The sequence below is a fragment of the Colletes gigas genome, unplaced genomic scaffold (genome assembly GCF_013123115.1).
Source record: "Colletes gigas isolate AHSC1104 unplaced genomic scaffold, ASM1312311v1 Colletes_gigas_Sc00041, whole genome shotgun sequence".
In the NCBI taxonomy this organism is placed as follows: domain Eukaryota; kingdom Metazoa; phylum Arthropoda; class Insecta; order Hymenoptera; family Colletidae; genus Colletes; species Colletes gigas.
The window spans coordinates 1,338,957-1,359,655 of NW_025106670.1; the positions used below are offsets into that span (position 1 = coordinate 1,338,957).

Consider the following 20,699-nt stretch of genomic DNA (forward strand, 5'->3'; position numbering starts at 1 on the left):
TTTCGGTGTAACAAATGTTTGTGGAGCGGACACAATCATCAACAAAGCTGTACATTTTCAAACCTGATGGGGCACATCACATTTAAACGCAAGAAAATTATTTACAGCTAATGCAGATACGCATTTCGTTACTCGATCTACGATGGCACGCTTTAAAAACCTATCAATGCTTCTGTACTTATAATTTGAGCACCTGTAAATATACAGAGTCGACTATTTATATGGGGGGGGGACACCTTAAATATCTCTGGTGTCCATGGATACATGAGAGAATTGTTCAGTAGAGAAAAACTGTTCTAAAAACTGAGAGAAATACTTTTTCTAGCCATTTAACCGTATAATTTTTATATCGATCGATTCTATTACGAGAAGGGGCACGAAAAATCCAAAATAACATTCAACGAAACTTAAAGGGATTCTAACCTTAACAGAGAAAGTAATACTTTTGCCTTTTGAGTTATATAACTCATTCTGGACAGATTAATCCAATCATAAGTTAAGGTTAGAATCCTATCTCTACATTTCCTATTCTCCAGATCAGTTATCTCATAGATCCATAAATCACCGGATAGAAATAAGTGTTATCGTTAAAACGAGCCATCCTTGTATCACTCCTCTGTACCTGGAGCTTTTAATTTGCTTCTAACATTCGATGTAACAAAAACGAAAATAAAACATTAACACAAAGTATACGGTACAATGTTTGCAGCCTAACTTAAAAGTTTCTTAATACAATGAATGGTCTTAGTTACCTAGCAGTTGTATGCGCTTTAAATGCTTAACATTAGACTTTACTGGAAAGTACAAACATGTAAAATGTTCTCTGAAATTTACAACGGATCAAATGTCTCGCAACAAGTAAAATACATTCACTGTTCTCGCAAAAATGTGTGTTAATCTTGCAGATTTCGGAAAAAGAATAACACCGTGGTGTAATGGACCAAGTTTTATAATGCAGAAGCAATAAAAATTTGAATAATTTTTCCATTATCGTAGAATTGATGTACGCAGAATAATCAAATGAATTAAACTTGGCCCATTACACTCGACATTGAGAAATTAATTACAACGATGTAATCGAAGTTGACATCAGATTCCAAAAAGTACAGCTAAAAATTCAATCGTCGTTCCCACGACCAGCTTGCACGCGTTCAACAAGTACAAATCAAGAAACTCTATACATGAGTACGTTCTAGGATAAATGGATCGTAAGTTGAGCATCCATCTAAAGTGTCTAGAAACATTACAGTAAGGCAAATAGTATTCGTACGTAAACGGAAAGGGGAAATCATCGCGCCCTGTATATGGCATATGTTCACTTCCGTTTAAATCCTTTCCGCGAAACAATCTCGCCAACCGAATGATCATCGTCCCTGGCAACGTATTGATTTTTATTTTCAATACGCTTACGAAAGTAAACTCTTTTCGAAACGCAGTTCACCGACGAAACAGACAATTTTCTTAACATTTAAACGAAAAATCCAATGGTTCCAAAATTTGGCACAAAACATTGGCGATTGCGTCTGGATTTAACTGCTTTTTGCTTTTTTAAATGTCGAATGTTCCAGTGACGATTGTCGTTCAGTTTTGCTTCCCTTAATAATATTATTAATAATAATATTCCTGTACCTCACTTTGGTCTACAATTTGCCAATTTATCAATTTCTAAGATACCTGCACACCACTTCCGTTTTAAATTCGCATTATCTCGCTTTGGTTATCCATTGCAATAAGAGCATCGTCTAATTTCGAATCCAAAGTGTTCGATTTAAACGGAAGGTATAAAACAAGGTTCGATGGAAATATGCAGCGAACAAACTGTGATATTTATTATTTCATACGTGAATTTGCGTTTCGTAATTATCGTTTTACAATGCAGCCGATTTTCCTTTCTATGGCACATGCCAGGCACAAGTTTCCCTTCGACTCCAAAATTTCTCTACGCACTAAAAGGCATATTTAATGATAAACTTATAAATCCAATCAACGGCACGTAAAATACATCAAACATTTTAATGCGTGTAAGTGTTCGTATTTCCAAATTGGTAAAATATAAAAAATAAATTACATATTCTACTAAATAATTACCCCGTAAATGTGATCCCTATTCCATACTTTCCGCAATTTACAATTTAGAATACGTTCCGCAACCATCGGCAATCAAAAAGTACGATAGTAATAGGTATTGTTTAAATGATTAGAAATTAGCGTTAACCACCATATACAATCACATATTTAATCATATTAAATGATAAAATGTATCAAGAAACAATATTTAAGTGAATTTCGCTTGATGTACATACACTTTTTGTTATAAATATAGCTAAATAATGTAACAGCACTTCTCTTAGATCCCACATGATCTCGAAAATACGGCCGCGTTTGTATCTTATACAGGGGGTGTTCACCCCTGGGAAAAATTACAATGGAAGATTCTAGAGACCAAAATAAAACAAAAATCAAGAATACTAATTTGTTGATTGAGGCTTCGTTAAAAAGTTATTAACGTTTAAAGTTGTGGCTGTCGAACGGCAATTTCACCACCTACTCGAATTTTTTTCTCGAAAATGCGCAGGATTTCGGGGGTATGTCTGTTCACCAAAAATGATTATACTTGACTCCCGTAACCGAAAATAATTTTTTTAAAACGATTTGAAAAATTTTTTTTTCGCCGAAAAATTTACAACTTCTCGAATTTTTCTCTAGAAAGTGGGTAGAAATTCGGGGGTATATCTATTGACCAAAAATGCTTGCAATGGACCCCTGCAGCCGAATATAATTTTATTAGAACGATTTGAAATTTTTTAATTTTGTCAAAAACTTTCACACCTTCTCGAATTTTTTTCTCGAAAGGGGGTAGGAATTCAAGGGTATGTCTATTGACAAAAAATACATGTAATTGACCCCTGTAACTAATTATAATTTTTTTAATATGATTTGAAATATTTTAATTTTGTCAAAAACTTTCACACCTTCTCGAATTTTTTTCTCGAAAGGGGGTAGGAATTCGAGGGTATGTCTATTCACCAAAAATACTTGTAATTGACCCCTATAATCGAAAATAATTTTTTTAGAATGATTCGTCAATCCACACGCGCCGTTCTACAGGCGGAACTTAAAATATTAATAACTTTTTAACGAAGCTTCGATCAACAAATTGCTATTCTTAATTTTCGTCTTATTTTGGCCTTTGGAATCTTACAATAAATTTTGTTTGGTCCGATCGTGGTAACCATACAGTCTTTCCATTAAAAAACGCGGCCGCGTTTCAACAAAATGCGTCCTCGATCCTACTATCACAGTCAAGTCTCCTGTTTCTCGTATTCCATATGTAATCGCAAATATAATAACGCTTTTGTCCGAACGTGTCTTACGTCTCATAGAAGAACGTATGTGCAGCCGTATCGAAATATATGGTTCAAGCAAAAAATGGAATATTTCACGAAGCAGCTTTTTATTTGCGCCGTTTCCGTCGTCCCGACTCCTCGGAGAAATTAAAGAAACAATTCTTCGTTACGCTTATCGGAACGGACGATGAAAAATTTCGTAGGAACACCTGTGTGTGCGCGAAAAATGCAACTCTTCACCGAAAAAGCGCAGTATTCGATGTTCATAGACGAAAAGTATTTTGTATTCCGCACAAGCTCGTTATTCGTCGTTGCGTCTATCTCTCATCCCAAAAATTTCTTTTTTTTTTTGTTCAGTTGGACACTACGTTGGCGCGACTTCGTCCAGCTGCATCGATTAAAAAGATAGTGCTCCCCAACTAGCATCGAATACACAATAATCAACAAGTAATCGCGGAATATGCATTATTCTATATACATTTACGTATATATATAGAACAATAGCTTTTACATAGCTTTTTTTTTATATTATTTATATTTATATTTATATATATATACCACTCTGTTCAGTACACCCTTATCGTATATGTGGGGCATATATATATACATATACATATATGACTAGTTCAAAAACGAAAATCCCTTCGCTCGCCGTGCGTGCTCGAACATTTATTCTTTTGTATTCATCGAGAATTCATCATCGTCAAAAACAAAATCGTACAATTATTGTTCGCATGCGCGTTTCTCAGCCGCTGTCCGTGTACGTGTGCAATACAAACGATAAGTTTTTTTACACGATATAATTTGTTCTGTCTGCTTACCAAGCATCATCTTAATAAACGCCTGCAAGCGTGACTGAAAGTCGAATCGAGTTACGCATGCTCGATCTAGAAAGATCTTTTACAAGTTTCCTGCTTGTTTTTTTTTTTTCATTTAATTCGTTTTTTTTTGTTTTTTTTTGGAGGGGTGTTTTTTATTTTTTTTATTTTTGGTTTGTTTGCCGTTTTACGAACTGTCTATCGTCAGAACCTTCGAAGTCTAGGTACTAATAATAATAATGCCTATAGAGGACCGTCGAAGCGACACCGTCAATCAGTCGCACCGATCGTGTTCGCGCGCCAAAATACTCGACGCCGACCGACGAAGACAACGACGTATTAATACGAGACGCTTCATACGCTAGCGAGGCGACCGGGGACTCGTATTATTTGGTTGCGTTAAATTATTCAGCTTCGTCGGGGGCTAACTCGGGGCGTCTTCCGGTTCCGCCACGCCGCCGGACACGCTCGAATCCGTTTCACTGCTTTGGCTCATCGTCACCATCTGCTGTGACAACGTCTGCAAACTCTGTCGCACCTGAAACAATTAATTTCACCCAACAGTTCAAATAATTGTGAATTTTTAAACTTTACAATTAGCTCTACGCTCGATTACAGAACAAACGTCGCTGTATTACCAATGCTTCTATAGTTTACTAATTGATAGGAATTTATGAGTTTTGGTCCACATTTCAAAGCATACCGTGCCATATAGGATTCAAACAGAGATTAAGAATTGTTCTTTCAAAAAATTAGTATTTTCATAGGAGTAGTAACAACTGTTAAAATGTTCAATATTTTATACAAATAAACATCAGATTTGTTAGTTTAATATGTATGTACACTACAAGTTATAAGCTTGAGACCACTTTTTTCGTTGTTATTCTTATAATTCTTTATGAAAGTAACGCTTTACAGTCCATGAAATATTTAAAATTTATTGAATAAAGAAACAAGTCAATATTGTCCTGATAAGGAGAGGTAGCACCTGTGGGATCGCCAATTTTATTCAAACTATTCCTGCTAATTTCAGAGCAAGAATACTCATTATTTACAAAGGCATTTAACACTAAATTTTTGAATATACACTGTACAATAACTTAGTTTTCAACAAAGAATTACATGTTTTTAGTTAACTGAAGAATGGATCTTAAACTTACTAATCGTAGTGCGTATAATTTACTTTTTAAGATGAGTACTTCATTTGCCATCAGGTATCAGCGTACCTTCATTATTTGATCAAGATTTGTGTTTAGATAATGCAACAGCCGATCCTGCGTGAAACGTTCCGGCGAAACGAGAGGATGGTTGAGATACGCTGTGTGCAACCTGTCGATGCGAAACATCATCAGTGCCGCCGACACGTAGAGAGCCGCTAAAAGAGCTATCAGAATAGCTATCACTGTGCTAGTTTTCAGTCCGCCCGTGAATAGGGACAACATAACATTCGGTCTGCTGGATGTAGCTGGAAGCAATGGTACCGGCAATGACTCCACTCTGAAACAATCACACAAAGAACAATTAACTCTCGCGTTACAGAACATTGAAACGGTTTACAATGGTAATATTGGGGAATTAAATCATTAAATTATAATAAACGAGATTTTCATTTCTAATTCGCGTTCGTCGAACAAATAAACCGGATCTCCCCAACTCTCAGCGAACTTATTTTTCGATGGTCGTACGTGGCGCCATCTTCAATCTCACCGACTAACTACGAGGAACGCTAAAAAAAAATATTTGTCTAAACTTTGATGATACAAGCCACTCGCACGATCCGTAATAAAACAACAAAAAGATGTGTATTTTTAACTAAAAAATTTCAGGATTAAAATAATCTGAGTGATATTTCAGATACAAATTTCAGACGACGAATAAAATAAAAGTAAAACTTTCAATTAAATAATGAAATTGATTATCTATTATTCGAATTAAATTTTATCAATCACTGCTGTCTAATCTTGTTTACACTCTAAGTATATATTTTTATTAGCTATACAGTACTTCCCTTTGGAATCAGATAAGAGAAAGAAGATTTGTTACATAGAAGAGGGTAGATAGCTTAAATATCTCTACTGCACTAATTCTCAAGATGACGTCCATGATAAATGTGACAATTTTATCCCCACTACTAGAGACTGAAGAGTCGACTAAAATACTGATACCAGTGGAGGAGATAAGCCTTCGCAATAATACTGAGAAACGTTGGAGAATTCTACATCTGTATTACATTATTTTGTATGGTTTTTAAAGAAGATTTATTTACTTTACTGGTGGCGGCAAGCTGGGCCTGGTAATGAGCGAGGGCGTAACACCATCCGTGTCTGTGCAGACGGTCGGGGGCCTGGAATTGAGATCCGTGCCGCTCTCGGACATGCTGGAGTCGTCCTCCTCGGGGTTCACCTCGGAGTCGTCGACCACCAGTGTGTCCGGTACAAGGTGCTTTTGCTCGACCACAAGCGGGAGAATCTTGGGCGACGGTTCTGGCTCCATGGCGGCATCCCAAACCTGTTTCATCAGCTTGAAGGTCGAGTCCCTGGACAGAAGGGAGCAGAATACGTGCCTCTCCTCCTCGGTAGCGATCGCCACCGCATTCGGAATGATTCGCGCGGTCTTCTCTTTGCTGATCTTCAACACCGAGACCGTCGGTATCAGCAGCTTCGTTACGTAGCCAAATACGTTGCTGTAAAAGGCGAAGTAGTTCGGCGTGATGTAGAGGTGCCCTTGGAGCAGGATATCGCCTACCAGCGCACAACTATAGTAGTTCAATACGCGCTCGTCCGCAGCTACCTGGAACCAAGAAACAACAAAGATTACGCACCCGTTCGAACTTGCTTTTCTTATGAGTCACCCAAATCATTTTTACTTTTCCTCTCTCACGAATACAACCGGAAACCAAAAATAACAGCGAAAATTTTTATTCTAATGTATGAAATTTTTCGACGAAATTGGAAAATTTCAAATCATTCTAGAAAAATTATATTTAGTTACAGGGGTCAATTACAATAATTTTTGGTCGATAGACTTAACCCCGAAATCCTACCCAGTTTCTAGAAAAAAATTCGAGAATGTATGATATATTTCGAGAAAATTGAAAAATTTCAAATCGTTCTGGAAAAATTATTTTCTGTTGCAAGGATAGTTTACAATCACTTTTAGTTATTACACATACCCCCGAAATCCTAATCACTTTCGAGAAAAAAATTCGAGAAGGTGTGAAATTTTACGGCAAAATTAAAAAGTTTCAAATCGTACTAAAAAAATTATAATTAGTTACAGGGGTCGATTACAAGTATTTTAGGTGAATAGACACACCATCGAAATCCTACCCACTTTCGAGAAAAAAATTCGGGAAGATGAAATTTTTCGGCGAAAAAAGAATTTTCCAAATCGTTCTAAAAAAATTATAGTCGTTTGAAGGGGTCAATTGCAATTATTTTTGATGATTACACATATCCCCGAATTCTTACGCGTTTTCGAGAAAAAAATTCGAGAAGGTGTGAAATTTTACGGCAAAATTAAAAAGTTTCAAATCATACTAAAAAAATTATAATTAGTTACAGGGGTCGATTACAAGTATTTTTGGTGAATAGACACACCATCGAAATCCTACCCACTATCGAGAAAAAAATTCGGGAAGATGAAATTTTTCGGCGAAAAAAGAATTTTCCAAATCGTTCTAAAAAAATTATGTTCGTTTGAAGGGGTCAATTGCAATTATTTTTGGTGATTACACATATCCCCGAAATCTTACGCATTTTCGAGAAAAAAATTCGAGTAGGTGGTCAAATTGAGTTTCTACAGCCACAACTTTAAATGTTAATAACTTTTTAACGAAGCTTCCATCAACAAATTGGTATTCTTGATTTTTGTCTTAGTTTGGCCTCTACTATCGCTCATTAAAATTTTTGCCCCAATTTCCCACGAAACTTTGCCAACATATTTTGAAAACATTGTTATATAAATATGTTTGTTTCTTCCTAATATTGCATTGAAAATTAGGTAGATTTGCACCACCTATAATTTCCATTAAAACTACATGCATGCAATGCATATTCTCAACAGTGTGATGTCATATTTGATCTCTAGCGCGCCTCCATGTTTGAAACAAAGACTCGAAGAAGAGTTCTGTCTTCGACTCATTTGCATCGGTAATTTAAATATGTCAAGGGCCGCCTACGACGTCCACGCTTAGTTTACAATTATCCATCGATAGCCAGCCTCCTATCGCCGACAATTTCAGATGATTAATCCAATTGGGACTTATTAAAGTGCAAATTATGGTACCTGAGAGAAATGCCTGTGGAATTTCTTCTGTCTCGCGCTGCTGGTAGTCGTTGGCGACGATGTAGACGAAGATCTGCTAACCTTTCCTGGAGTCTGTGCGATACTACCAGCTGCCATTGATGGTGTACTTCTGCTGAGCGGTTTTGAAAGATGACTGAGAACACAAACGACACAAACTATAAAGCAATCGATCGACCAAACAATTTTACACGAAATCAAATATTTTCAACCACAATATTTAATGAAAAATAAAATATTAAGTCTGACAGAGTTATCGTGTATTTAACCCTTTAGAGTTTGGATGATATCTCTCCTGGACGACTTCTCGATCGCAGATCAGCCGTATATCCACCGCGTAGATCTTCATATTACTCATGGATCGCGTCACGCTGACCATCGCTTTATTTTAAATGATTGCATAAAACATATGCACCTCAACGAGTTGCTGCTCCTCTTCCGGATCCTCGGGCTCCATACATCGTTGCTCCATATGTCGTATTCCTGAGCGACCATTTTACGAATTGGATCGAACGCACAGATCTGATAGATCTGACAGATAAAAATCTAAGAGGTCTAAGACTCTGCAAATCTGGTTGGTGTCTGACGTCGTTCATGCATCGACGAAACGAAGCGTTACCTTTTATGGAACTGGCACCAATTCGTCAACAAGCACCCGGGGAAATTATTTCGTTAATTGCGGTACGCGTACGGGCAAGTTGACTTAATGTTAATTAAGGTCGATCGAAGGCGAACGAGGATGCGGCGCGAGTAATTGGATCCGTTGGAAAACATCGCACGAAGTCAACTTCTTTTCATCGAGCGCGGTTCTAGCGGGAACGGAAGGGTTGTCGCGTCGAAAACGCAACAATTCGTCCGCCTCTAAAGGCTCAGAGATGAAAGAAGACCGTTCCTCTTAGGTTGAGAACGTCGGAACAAAAGAGTCACCATCATCGAGACCGGAGAAAATAGTTCCCGCCGCGACGAGAAAGCTTGGAACAACTATTTAGCGTCACTGAGAGAGTTAACTAGCGAGAAACACGTTCGACGATCGGTTTCCACGGTTTGACGGATCTATTCTAGCTTTTTAAACACAGAGCACCCGATGGCAATCGCGATCACGGTTAGACTATCGATCGTTCGGTGGACGAGTAAAGAATCGTGACGAGACCGACGAAGGCGTGATCGCCAATGGTATCGATGAGCTCCCGGGTGTTGATAATACCTGACAGGATATCGTAACTTTCTTCTACAGACGCACGTCGATTAGAGGAATTGCTAGAATAAAAATTCTCTGATAAGAAACGCTGGTCTCTGGACAATCGTCGATATATTGCAGCGAGCAACTGCTGTGTAGCGACTGGGAAGATTAGACGCGTGTTTAGGCATATTGGAACAATTTTAATGGGAGATTCAAGACGAAAATCAAGAATATCAATTTCTTAATTGAGGCTTCCTTAAAAAGTTATTAAAAAATTTCTAATCGTTCTGGAAAAATTATATTCGGTTGCGGGGGTCAATTGCAATCACTTTTGTTGAATAGACCTACCCCCGAAATCCTACCCACTTTCTAAAAAAAAATTCGAGAAAGTGAAATTTTTCGGTGAAATTGAAAAGTTTCAAATCATACTAAAAAAATTATAACTAGTTACAGGGGTAAATTACAAGTATTTTTGGTGAATAAACATACCCCCGAAATCCTAACCACTTTCGAGAAAAAAATTCGAGAAGGTGAACAAATTTGGTGAAATTGAAAAGTTTCAAATCATATTAAAAAAATTATAATTAGTTGCAGGGGTCAATTACAAGTATTTTTGGTGAATAGACCTACCTCCGAAATCCTAACCACTTTCTATAAAAAAATTCGAGAAGGTGAAATTTTTCGGTGAAATTGAAAAGTTACAAATCATATTAAAAAAATTATAATTAGTTACAGGGGTCAATTACAAGTATTTTTGATGAGTAGACCTACCTCCGAAATCCTATCCAGTTTCGAGAAAAAAATTCGAGAAATTGTAAATTTTTCAGCGAAAAAAGAATTTTCCAAATCGTTCTAAAAAAATTATATTCGTTTGAAGGGGTCAATTGCAATTATTTTTGGTGGATATACATACCCCTGAAATCTTGCGCGTTTTCGAGAAAAAAATTCGAGTATGTTGACAAGGATATTATCAAACAGGTGGCAACGAAATGGCGGATATTGCGCAGGTGAAATTCTTATTTTGCGCTCTTTAGTTCTTGTATGAACAGGTGTCATGCTATCTCGCGATATGTTATCGAATGACTAATAGATTTCAGACATTTTATATAAAATTTCCAATTATTCATAACGACATATTAATATCAGATCTGTTAAAATTTGACGAAAATCGATACGAAATTCAGTTGTTTGCTAAATTGCTTAATTGTAATCATCCCGACTGATTTCCAAATGCATTTTATAGGTAGTGTCTAGACGTTTGTGCAATACCTGAAGAATCTTTGCATAGAGAAGGTCAGATGAGTTTATTGATACGGTTTCTTGGCATTTATTCCAACAGTACCGACATAATACCTCAAAATATACTAAACGTAATATTTGTTGCAACGTGCGCAGGTGTTCCGATGCGAATTTTCAAAGAAATTGATATATTTTAAATTTGAAGGATTAAATTTAAGAACATTTATATCTGACGATATCTCTGACGTGGAGGAGCTTTTGAAACTCACATTTTGATGATAAACAATCGATATTTTGATTGAAATAAACAAAAGAAATGTATAAGTAAAATCAAACATAAATTTCAGTCACGCAAAAGAAAATTCATCTATCATATTTCGCCCTCCCTGTCTCTCTTTAAGTAATTATCAATGATTAATCTCTGCAGTAATTAGATATGTTAATATTGTGATTATTTTACAGCTTTGTATTTCGTATCTTATCTTAGAATGAATTCAATTTTTCAGATACCGAATAATCCATAAATAACATCTATAAACAAGGAATTTGAACGGGTGATAATTGCTACTTTTGGCGATAATGCAGACGACAAAAGTGTATTTAAACAACGAAAATCATTTTAGACAGTTTATACACGTATTCGACGCATTCACTGCCATAGTGGTCACCGGTGACCGTCACTTAAAACTTACACTGTTTTTTTTTCGATTAAATCAGGCATATCAAACACATTTTCGTTCCAATGGTCAATCTTCATTTTATTAAAATATTTTAACGCTCATTTTTTAATTATAGCATTCTGTTGCGAGCAAACACGTGTAGGATTGGCAGGAAAGTAATAATTTCTACAGAAATAAGCAAAAGGATACATTTATTTACAGAAAAGCTTACATCGATAGAAAAATTCATCTTAAATAACGTTATTTCATTTTATTCCTTTTCTTTAACATACACCAAATTTAATATAAAATTTTGCATCAGGTCATTTCGCAAATCTGCTCATTTCCGTTTAAATAAAAAAAAAAACGTAAGAAAATATTAATCATCCACAGCGTGACAATCGTGGATAATTTTAAATCGTCGTTAAATTAATTTATCGATGCCTCTTTAATAAAAATCAGAGTATTCAAACAGAAATTTCGTATCAATTTTAATTAATTAAATTTAAGTCGCTAAAGATTTCGATTTTCAACAGATTATCTTAACTTTTTTTATAAAAGCTACCATAAATTTTATTGATACAATGCTCTGCTTTGTTAAATTCGAAAAACAGATAAACTCAAACTTCAAACTTCGAGTTAATAGTTAAACAGATTTGTAAAATGACCTAATATTTTCAAAACTGTACAAATATATCTGATTTTGATTTTCCAAGTTCTATCTTCGTTAATGTGAAAAGCTATTCGCGTAAACATGTATCCCTAAACATAGATAGCGTGTGAAAAAAAAAAGTATTAAAAAGATTTAATTGGTTCTCTTCGTAGATACTGTATCAACCGAACAAATAATAGTGAATTTTAACTAAAAAAAAAAAAATGGTCGAGCGTGTCGCGTGTTTGACATGCCCAAATTAAACGGTAAATATCGATGAAACGCAGCCATTAACGAAATCGTGTTGACGTGAAGCCTGTTGGTCCTGCGAGACCTTCAGGTGGAGCCAAGATTCGTGTTGGATTCGGGGTCCATCAGAGCGAGCAGATAAAGTCTGTTCTGCGGATTATGGCCGTCAAGGTTTATTGGGACAGTGGGAAAAGCAACACCACATATTACGAGTTAGTTTGCTAGCTCAAAATTCAGACTAGGATCGTCAAAATATCGAAAAACTGAGACAGACTCTTTTCTCTTTGGACTTTGCCCAAATTCGTCACTGTCTCGAAACTGGACTATGAAACCCAAGTTGTAGGCTACCCATACACCCTATACTGCACGTCCACGACTAGAGAAAACTAAAAAGAGACCCACTCACCTATCGTTACATCTCAAGGCCGTGTGGCTTGGACTCCTCGGAGGCTGAGAAGTATTAGCAGTGGCCACAGTAAGCTGGGAGCCGCTAATCGACTGCTGGCCAGCTTGTTGCCCACCAGGGACTACTTGAAGAGGCGTGCTGGGCGCCGATCGTGCTCCTATGGACCCCGCAGACCTACAACAAACAGAATCCATCGATCAACGCGCCATTTCTTCAGTAAATCCCTCAACTGGTAGTCAACTGGTCATTACAGTAATTGAGATCGCCATTTCGTTCGAAAGTAGAATCGGTAGCGATTTTTTAGCTAAAACTAAGACACTTAACAACATGGTCAATAATCCTCTTACTTTTTCACCCCCAAAAAATGCTTTATTTCAGGTATTTACAGTGGTTTTACCCCCTTGATAAATATTCAAATTGTCAACAGGTCAATTTTGGTGCGTTTCAATGTGAAAAATTCTTAGAACGTACCTAGCCCTGGTGACCGGGCTCGAAGAGAAGCAAACATCGATCAAGGCTCGCGTTTCGAACTCCATTTTGTTAACTCTTCTCTTACGCTTGTACCGATTAACTCGAAGGCACGTATCTCCGAGAGGCGACTCGCTCAAAGCTCGTAGGTAATCCAGTGTCAAGAATGATTTTCAAACTGCCCAAAAATCAAGTTGAACTTAGATTCGCGTACGTATGCGGAGCAGACGTCGAGCTGCGGACAAATGCAGTGCGATGAACACTGTTTTCGTGACAAAAAGAGAAACCGGAATGTGCAGAGTGGTCTACGTCGAACGACGAAACTTCGTGGGAAGTTTTACGGTGAAGGTGACTTTTCGATAAAACAGTTGCTTTTCTCTCTTGGTGGTTCAGTCGAGAAACCTTTGATTGTTCCTAACTCGAAGGGTTACTCTTGTCCTAGTAAATCCCACGACAGAAAAGAACAATTTGTGTGTCGATGTGGATAAGTGGTTTGAAAAGTTCCTTCGAGATCAGCTGAGGATTAATCGTCGTCCAGCGACGATTGTAAATGAGAGCTCAACGCTTGATCGAACGTCAAAAATGGAGATTAAATAATCCAAACGGGATTTCAGTAGAAACCACGAACGTATCGATGCTTTTTCAATATCACCCTGGCCGAGGAGCGCATCTTCTCTCCGAAAGAGCTCAACGCTAGGCGAGCGATGAAGAAGATACTCATCTCTGACGTAACGAGCTAAGAATTTATTATTCGACGATCACCGTTCGTGACAGCGATCAGGAATCGTTGGATCCTTCGATCGATGAAGCTGAAGTCGAAATCGAAGTAGAATCTGAGGAGCAAACGCGTGTTCCACGGACCAGCCGGGAAATCAGACTGACGATCCAACAGGCGTAGCCACACGGCCTGACCCATCGATGCCCTTTCGATCCTTTGAATAATTAACAAACGCACCGCGACTTTGCGCGATTATTATATCTATACACCCCCCCTGCGAGTGTATAAGGAAACGCGTTTCTCCACGATCGATCTCCGGACTATAGAAAGCAAAGAACGCGTGGTGGAAGGAACAATCCAACCGGAAGTAGGGGTCTAACAACGCTATAAACGTGATTGTACACGTACTACGCCGTGGATCAAGTTACGCAGCGTGTATAGGCCGCTTTTACGTATCTAATGGAAAAGGTACACGTGTACGAGCGTTTATGACGATAAAAAATGATAGATATTTCGTTCACGAGTTATAGTAGTCCCTATTGTTCGCGAAATCATCCTCATCAACACCTGACACTGCATCGACGAAACAAACGTTGCAAGAAGCTAATCATACTTCAAACATGGGAAAACGAAGCTTAAAAATATGAAGAAACATTACGAACTGCTTAAATTCGGGGAAACTAAATTTCGATATCAAAGAAGAGACAATACACCGTCGAAGGAAGCAGACAGGTCATCTTGTTGCATAATAATGCAAGGCCATACACTGCAAGATCAACAAAGAGTGTCATATATGCATCCCAAACGTGGCAACGACAGATTGACATCGGTTTCGATCTCTTCAACGCCACCTTACAGATTTACATTTTAAAACAGCTGAGATGACATCGATAAAAATATCAAATTTATCACTTAAAATCCCCAATGTTCTCCCATTATTATAGAAAGCAATGGAGATTATTTTTAGTGAACAAAAATAATAAAAATTTGATTTCACTTCTAACTATAACTCTTCTAACGCTCAGAATTCTAATATCTATTTAATATCATATTTTTTTAGTTAGAACGTAAATGCAAAAAGTTTTGCAAGACAGCTGCTTGGAAAGTTGACCCTGAATAATGTTAACGTGGTCAAGACACAAGAAATGACAAGTGCGATACTGAATTATTAAACTCGTTTTACACTCTAAAATGTTAGCTAATATCGAGGACATTTCTTCGCAAAAATGCTTCTAAGTTGATGAAATTAGAAACGATCTTCGATCTCAGCCAATTTCTTTATTATAACTGTTTATTAGAATATTTAGTATGATATTGGAACGTGTTGATCAACAACTGAAACTCAGTGACTAAACGACTGTGAATTTTTATTCGAATAAAAATTTTTCTAATCCCTATATTATCTTGCTTTACTTGGTTCATGAAACAGAAAAGGTAATGCATGGTTGCCCTAACGATTCCAATTACTTTCTGCAGCCACGGTTTCTTTTTCCTCCGTTTCGCGGTTCATTGGAGCATTGATATTGCTCTCACATTTATGGTAAATGATGTATATACGTATGTTCAATTGGGGACGATGCGTCAGTATTTCTCCGCCATCTTCTTTATTATTGCTCGCTTTTGGGCGATCGTGCCTTACAATTCACGTCCTCTTTAAACACGGCCTCTTATTGATGCGCAGCACGAGAGGAACGGTCGACCATTTGGACCCGTGCCAGGCAATCCGATTCGGGGTTGCATGTACATATTTTCCGCGAAATGGCCAACCGGTTAATAGAAAGACGCATTCCGCTTCCGTGAGGAGAGCGCGAAATGTCTATCGAAGATTCAAAACGTTCCAGATAGAACACCTTTCGATCCAGACGATTCGAAACTGTTCATCGTTGCTACGTCGATCGTGATTCAATGTTTATTTTAACACTTTACCGACCGATAGCGGTTGATTAATCGCCTATCGGTCGGTAAGCGTTGGTCGGTAAAAAAGTTGATTAATACGCTATCGGTCGGTAAGCGTTGACCGGTAAAAAAGTCGATTAATAGGCTATCGGTCGGTAATGTGTTAAAAGAAAGTAAATTGAATTGTTGGATCAGAAAAAAAACAATTGAAAAGCACGTTGCACCAAGGATAGACTATCCAGCAGTTGTTGTTGCGATAAAACTGATAACTTTGAACTTGATCCAGCCGTGAGTCGTAAATTTCTAATACACTTGAAAGGAATTAATTAAATTCTTCTATTAATCTTGGTATAATTCGTAAGAAAACGCATATACGCAAATGACTATGATCAGTCTTTATCTTATACCACCTGAAGGCCATATGAATGTTGTAAAACTTGTACCATGTCCTTACAATGTCAATAATCCACAACGATATGACGTATACCGTGCATTATTGAAATGCAGCAGGTGTGCATCGTTGCAAACGCGTTTCGAAGGCCGCGAAGCAAAAATACAACAATAAGACACGCGGTTATTATCTGGTACATTATACGAAACATCGACAAATACGTAAATACATAGATAGCGATGCATACATGATAACGTACATGTAGCATAAGAGTTTGCTAATATTTTTGCGTAATTACAAATGCATACAAGGTGTTCAAGAATATAAATTTTTTACCTGAGGCTTCGTTAAAAAGTTATTAAAAAATTAATTTCATATCGTTCTGGAAAAATTATTTTTGGTTGAAGGGGTCAATTACAATCACTTTTGGTGAACAGACGTACCATCGAAATCCTACCGACTTTCGAGAAAAAAATTCGAGAAAGTGAAATTTTTCGGTGAAATTGAAAAGTTTCAAATCATACTAAAAAAATTATAATTAGTTACAGGGGTCAATTACAAGTATTTTTGGTGGATAGACATACCCTCGAAATCCTTTACACTTTCGAGAAAAAAATTCGAGAAAGTGAAATTTTTCGGTGAAATTGGAAAGTGTCAAATCATTCTGGAAAAATTATTTTCAACTGCGGGGGTCAATTACAATCACTTTTGGTGAACAGATATACCATCGAAATCCTACTGACTTTCGAGAAAAAAATTCGAGAAGGTGAAATTTTTCGGTGAAATTGAAAAGTTTCAAATCATTCTGGAAAAATTATAATTAGTTACAAGGGTCAATTACAAGTATTTTTGGTGAATAGACCTACCCCCGAAATCCCACCCACTCTCGAGAAAAAAATTCGAGAAGGTGGAGAAATTGCAGTTCGACAGCCACAACTTTGAACGTTAATAACTTTTCAACGAAGCCTCAATCAACAAATTGGTATTCTTGATTTTCGCCTTATTTTGGACCCTAGAATCTATCATTAAAGTTTTTTCCAGGAATGACCGAACACTGAAAAAAAAAAATTTCAAATTCTTCTAGAAAAATTATTTTCTGTTGCAGGGGTCGATTACAATCATTTTTGGTCAATAGCCATACCCCCGAAATCCTGCGCATTTTCGGAGAAAAATTTATGTTAAAATTACATATTAATCTCTCTGGAAAAACGGAGGCTATAAATGAATATTGTTGATTTCATGCATAATGATGACTCGAATGTGAATTATTTAAGAGAGAACTTGAAATATGCAAGACGCAGGACGCAGAACGCAAAACAGGAGCGTATATCTTCGAGACGATTAAATTTATTCGTGATAAGGTAAAGGAAATAAAAATAAACGAGAAACACGAATATCGGGATTCGGATTTTGAAATTCGACGCTCGAAGACAATCGAATTCAGCCCGATCGCATACATGTGCAATTATGCAAATGTAATTGTATGCATTTCCTCCGTGTTGCTTGCGTTTGCATGTTTTCACTTGCTTTGCCCGTAAACAGATGGACATCCGATTACGCGGTTGCACGATAGCTATTCGTCAGAGTTTGAACGCCCACTTGGTGGATCGTGAATGCAAACAACAAAAGAAAGAGGTATTTTTATTCGCCAAAAATGATTTGAAATTAACCAAATTAACAACTTTTTCACTATTGTTATAATGCCTACATATTCTTCGTCAAAATACGCGTTGTTTGCCGCCTCAAACATTAAAATCCTTCAATCCGTTCAGAAGTTATGGCATTTTAAAGATTCGCATGGAATTTTCGGGCAACATAAATTACATTTTCGATTAGGAATTTTTTTCTCGAAAGTGGGTAGGATTTTGAAGGTATGTCTATTCACCAAAAATGATTGTAATTGACCCTCGCAACTAAAAATAATTTTTTCAGAATGATTTGAAATTTTTCAATTTCACCGAAAAATGTCACCTTCTCGAATTTTTTTTTAGAAAATGGGTGGGATTTCGGGGGTAGGTCTATTCACCAAAAGTTATTGCAATTGACCCCCGCAACCAAATATATTTTTTTTAAAACGATTTGGAAAATTTTTTTTTCGTTGGAAAATGTCATCTATCCGAATTTTTTTCTCGAAAGTCGATAGGATTTCGGTGGTATGTCTATTCACAAAAAATGCTTGCAATGGACCCCTGCAGCCGAATATAATTTTTCCAGAACGATTTGAAATTTTTTAATAACTTTTTAACGAAGAAATATTCTTGATTTTTGTTTTATTTTGGCCTCCAGAATCTCCCATTAAAATTTTTCCCAGGAACACTGTATATTTATTGAAAGAATTCAGAATCAATAGGACATTGCGACGTAGAGTCTTGAATGATTGAAAAGTATATGAAGTTTGCTAAACCAACCAACACGAATTTCCTATAACTTTGTTTTTCTATATATAACATATCCGCCATTATCTTATGTCGACAATTAGTTTTCGTTCTTTCTCGTAACAAAGTATGAAAGAAAACTTTTCGATGGCCGTGTGCCACCAATGGATGTCGCCACAATGAATAGAAAGTGGCCGTGTGAATCATAGGTGATCAGGATATGGTAATTTTATTAGACATATTTGATTATGCATCGATTATAACTATAAACCGGTTTTTCGACGCTCGTGTGTCAGCCCACTAATAAAATTGAGTAAGAAGCGAGTTACATAAAAAATTTCCATATGTTTACGATCACAGATAAATGCAAAACAAGCGTATTAGCATTTATCAATATTTTTCAATCTACTGACACACTGGACTTTGTATATATTGTAATAAGATAATTGCAATTTACACTGCTTTGGAAAGAAAAACTCCTTATAATATTTCTCCTAAATCTGTGCTAATTTCAAAAGCAAAAAACAACGTATTACATTTTCTCGAAGATTTAAAAGTCTTCAGAGCATTAATCTGAAAGTTCTGTAATGAAATTTGAAAAGAAATCTTTATTTAATATTTGAATATATATATATACACATGCAAAATATGTACAAGGATATAATTGGGGGGCTAAATCGTGTATGTACAAATCCGCTGCAAGTTTCAAATTGATTCTTTTCTATATAGTATAATAACAAAATGTCAAAATTAAAGAAAAGACTAAAAAAAATGAAACTCTAGATTAGAGTATCCTCTTAATACCTCTTGTGACCTGTCGTTAATAAAAATTTCGAGAAACTATAATTGTCGAAATTAATGAAACTTAACTTAGGAAAAAAAAGTCCCTAAAATACCCTTTTAAGAGCTCAGAGATCAGTAAACCGAGTTTCAGTAAACAGAATCTCAGCGTAACGTTTCCCACGAATTCGTTTTAAAGATTCAAACGTAATTTATTGCTCCGCCTAATGCATAAACCATGAAACGGGTCACGCAATATCTCCGTGTCAAATCTCGGGTCTCTTTGAATATTTAGAAACAGTAGGATCTTTCCATTCCGAGGGGCAACGAATTTCTGACGAACGCGTTACGTTATCGATACTGATGGAAGTTTGTCACACATCCCGTGCGCGTGTGAGTATGCGCAGAGGAGTGTGCGCGCGCATGAGCGTTGCGTCGCTTTCCAGCGAGATTGTTGTGTGGTCGTCGATGCGTTGTATTCTTCTGTATTGTTCATTATTATTAATATATATATGTATCCAACAATCCTAACAGATACAAGAATCGAAGAATTAATTATCGAAGGGTGGGGGAGTTGGTCTACGGTTGCAGAGGAAAGACGGAAGAGGATGTGGGTCGTTTGCATTCATCTTTCTTTCAACGGCTAAGGTTTTTCACGGTACTTTACACGCTTTTCAGCGACGACGGTTAAACGGGCATAGACGAAGAGGAGTCGTGCTTTCGTCATACGTAATTAACTTTCAAACACGTGCAGGGTTATAGGTGGATGTTCGAATGCACGCGTGAAAGAGAGAAGGTCCACCGAGGTTTTTTGTTTATCGTGAAAAAATCACTTACGCTCGAGATTTTTATGCGTCGTCTCGTCGCTTTACACGGCGGTCTCTGCTGAAAGAATAAAAAACCTGGTGATTTTCATCGCACTCGCGCTGACCGTACATGTACCCATTGGCTGTTTAATTTGCATGCAGAGCTGAATTTATTCCGAGCTGATCCGTCGATCGATTCTGTCGAAACCAGTCGATTATACACGGCGCTCTCGTAATCGAGAAAACAATGCCCAAAGGAATATTATACCAACTCCGAAACGCGACTACAAAGTACGGTGGACCTTATTCATCGATTTTCATTAAAAAAAAAAAATAAAATAGTAATCGAAATAATCGAAATGTTCGCTCTTGTTAATTTATCACTGCGACAATTCAGGCGAGAAAGAAAT

General features: G+C 36.9%; 1 protein-coding gene across 4 annotated transcripts in view; it reads right to left on the reverse strand.

The window, feature by feature from the left end:
* Positions 1 to 4,304: 4,304 nt before the first annotated feature.
* The window catches only part of LOC122402921 (GRAM domain-containing protein 2B-like), a 51,669-nt gene continuing 35,274 nt past the window's right edge, over positions 4,305 to 20,699 (reverse strand). For 3 of the 4 annotated variants that reach the window (XM_043406114.1, XM_043406116.1, XM_043406117.1), the window contains exons 4-8: positions 12,856 to 13,029; positions 8,453 to 8,606; positions 6,432 to 6,955; positions 5,392 to 5,662; positions 4,305 to 4,703 (exon numbers count right to left, since the gene is read on the reverse strand). In XM_043406114.1, coding sequence (XP_043262049.1) covers positions 4,590 to 4,703; positions 5,392 to 5,662; positions 6,432 to 6,955; positions 8,453 to 8,606; positions 12,856 to 13,029 — 1,237 coding nt within the window. In that variant the 3' untranslated portion in view covers positions 4,305 to 4,589. Of the gene's footprint in view, positions 4,704 to 5,391; positions 5,663 to 6,431; positions 6,956 to 6,986; positions 7,005 to 8,452; positions 8,607 to 12,855; positions 13,030 to 20,699 lie in introns of all 4 variants that reach the window. The other variant, XM_043406115.1, reaches the window with a different exon arrangement.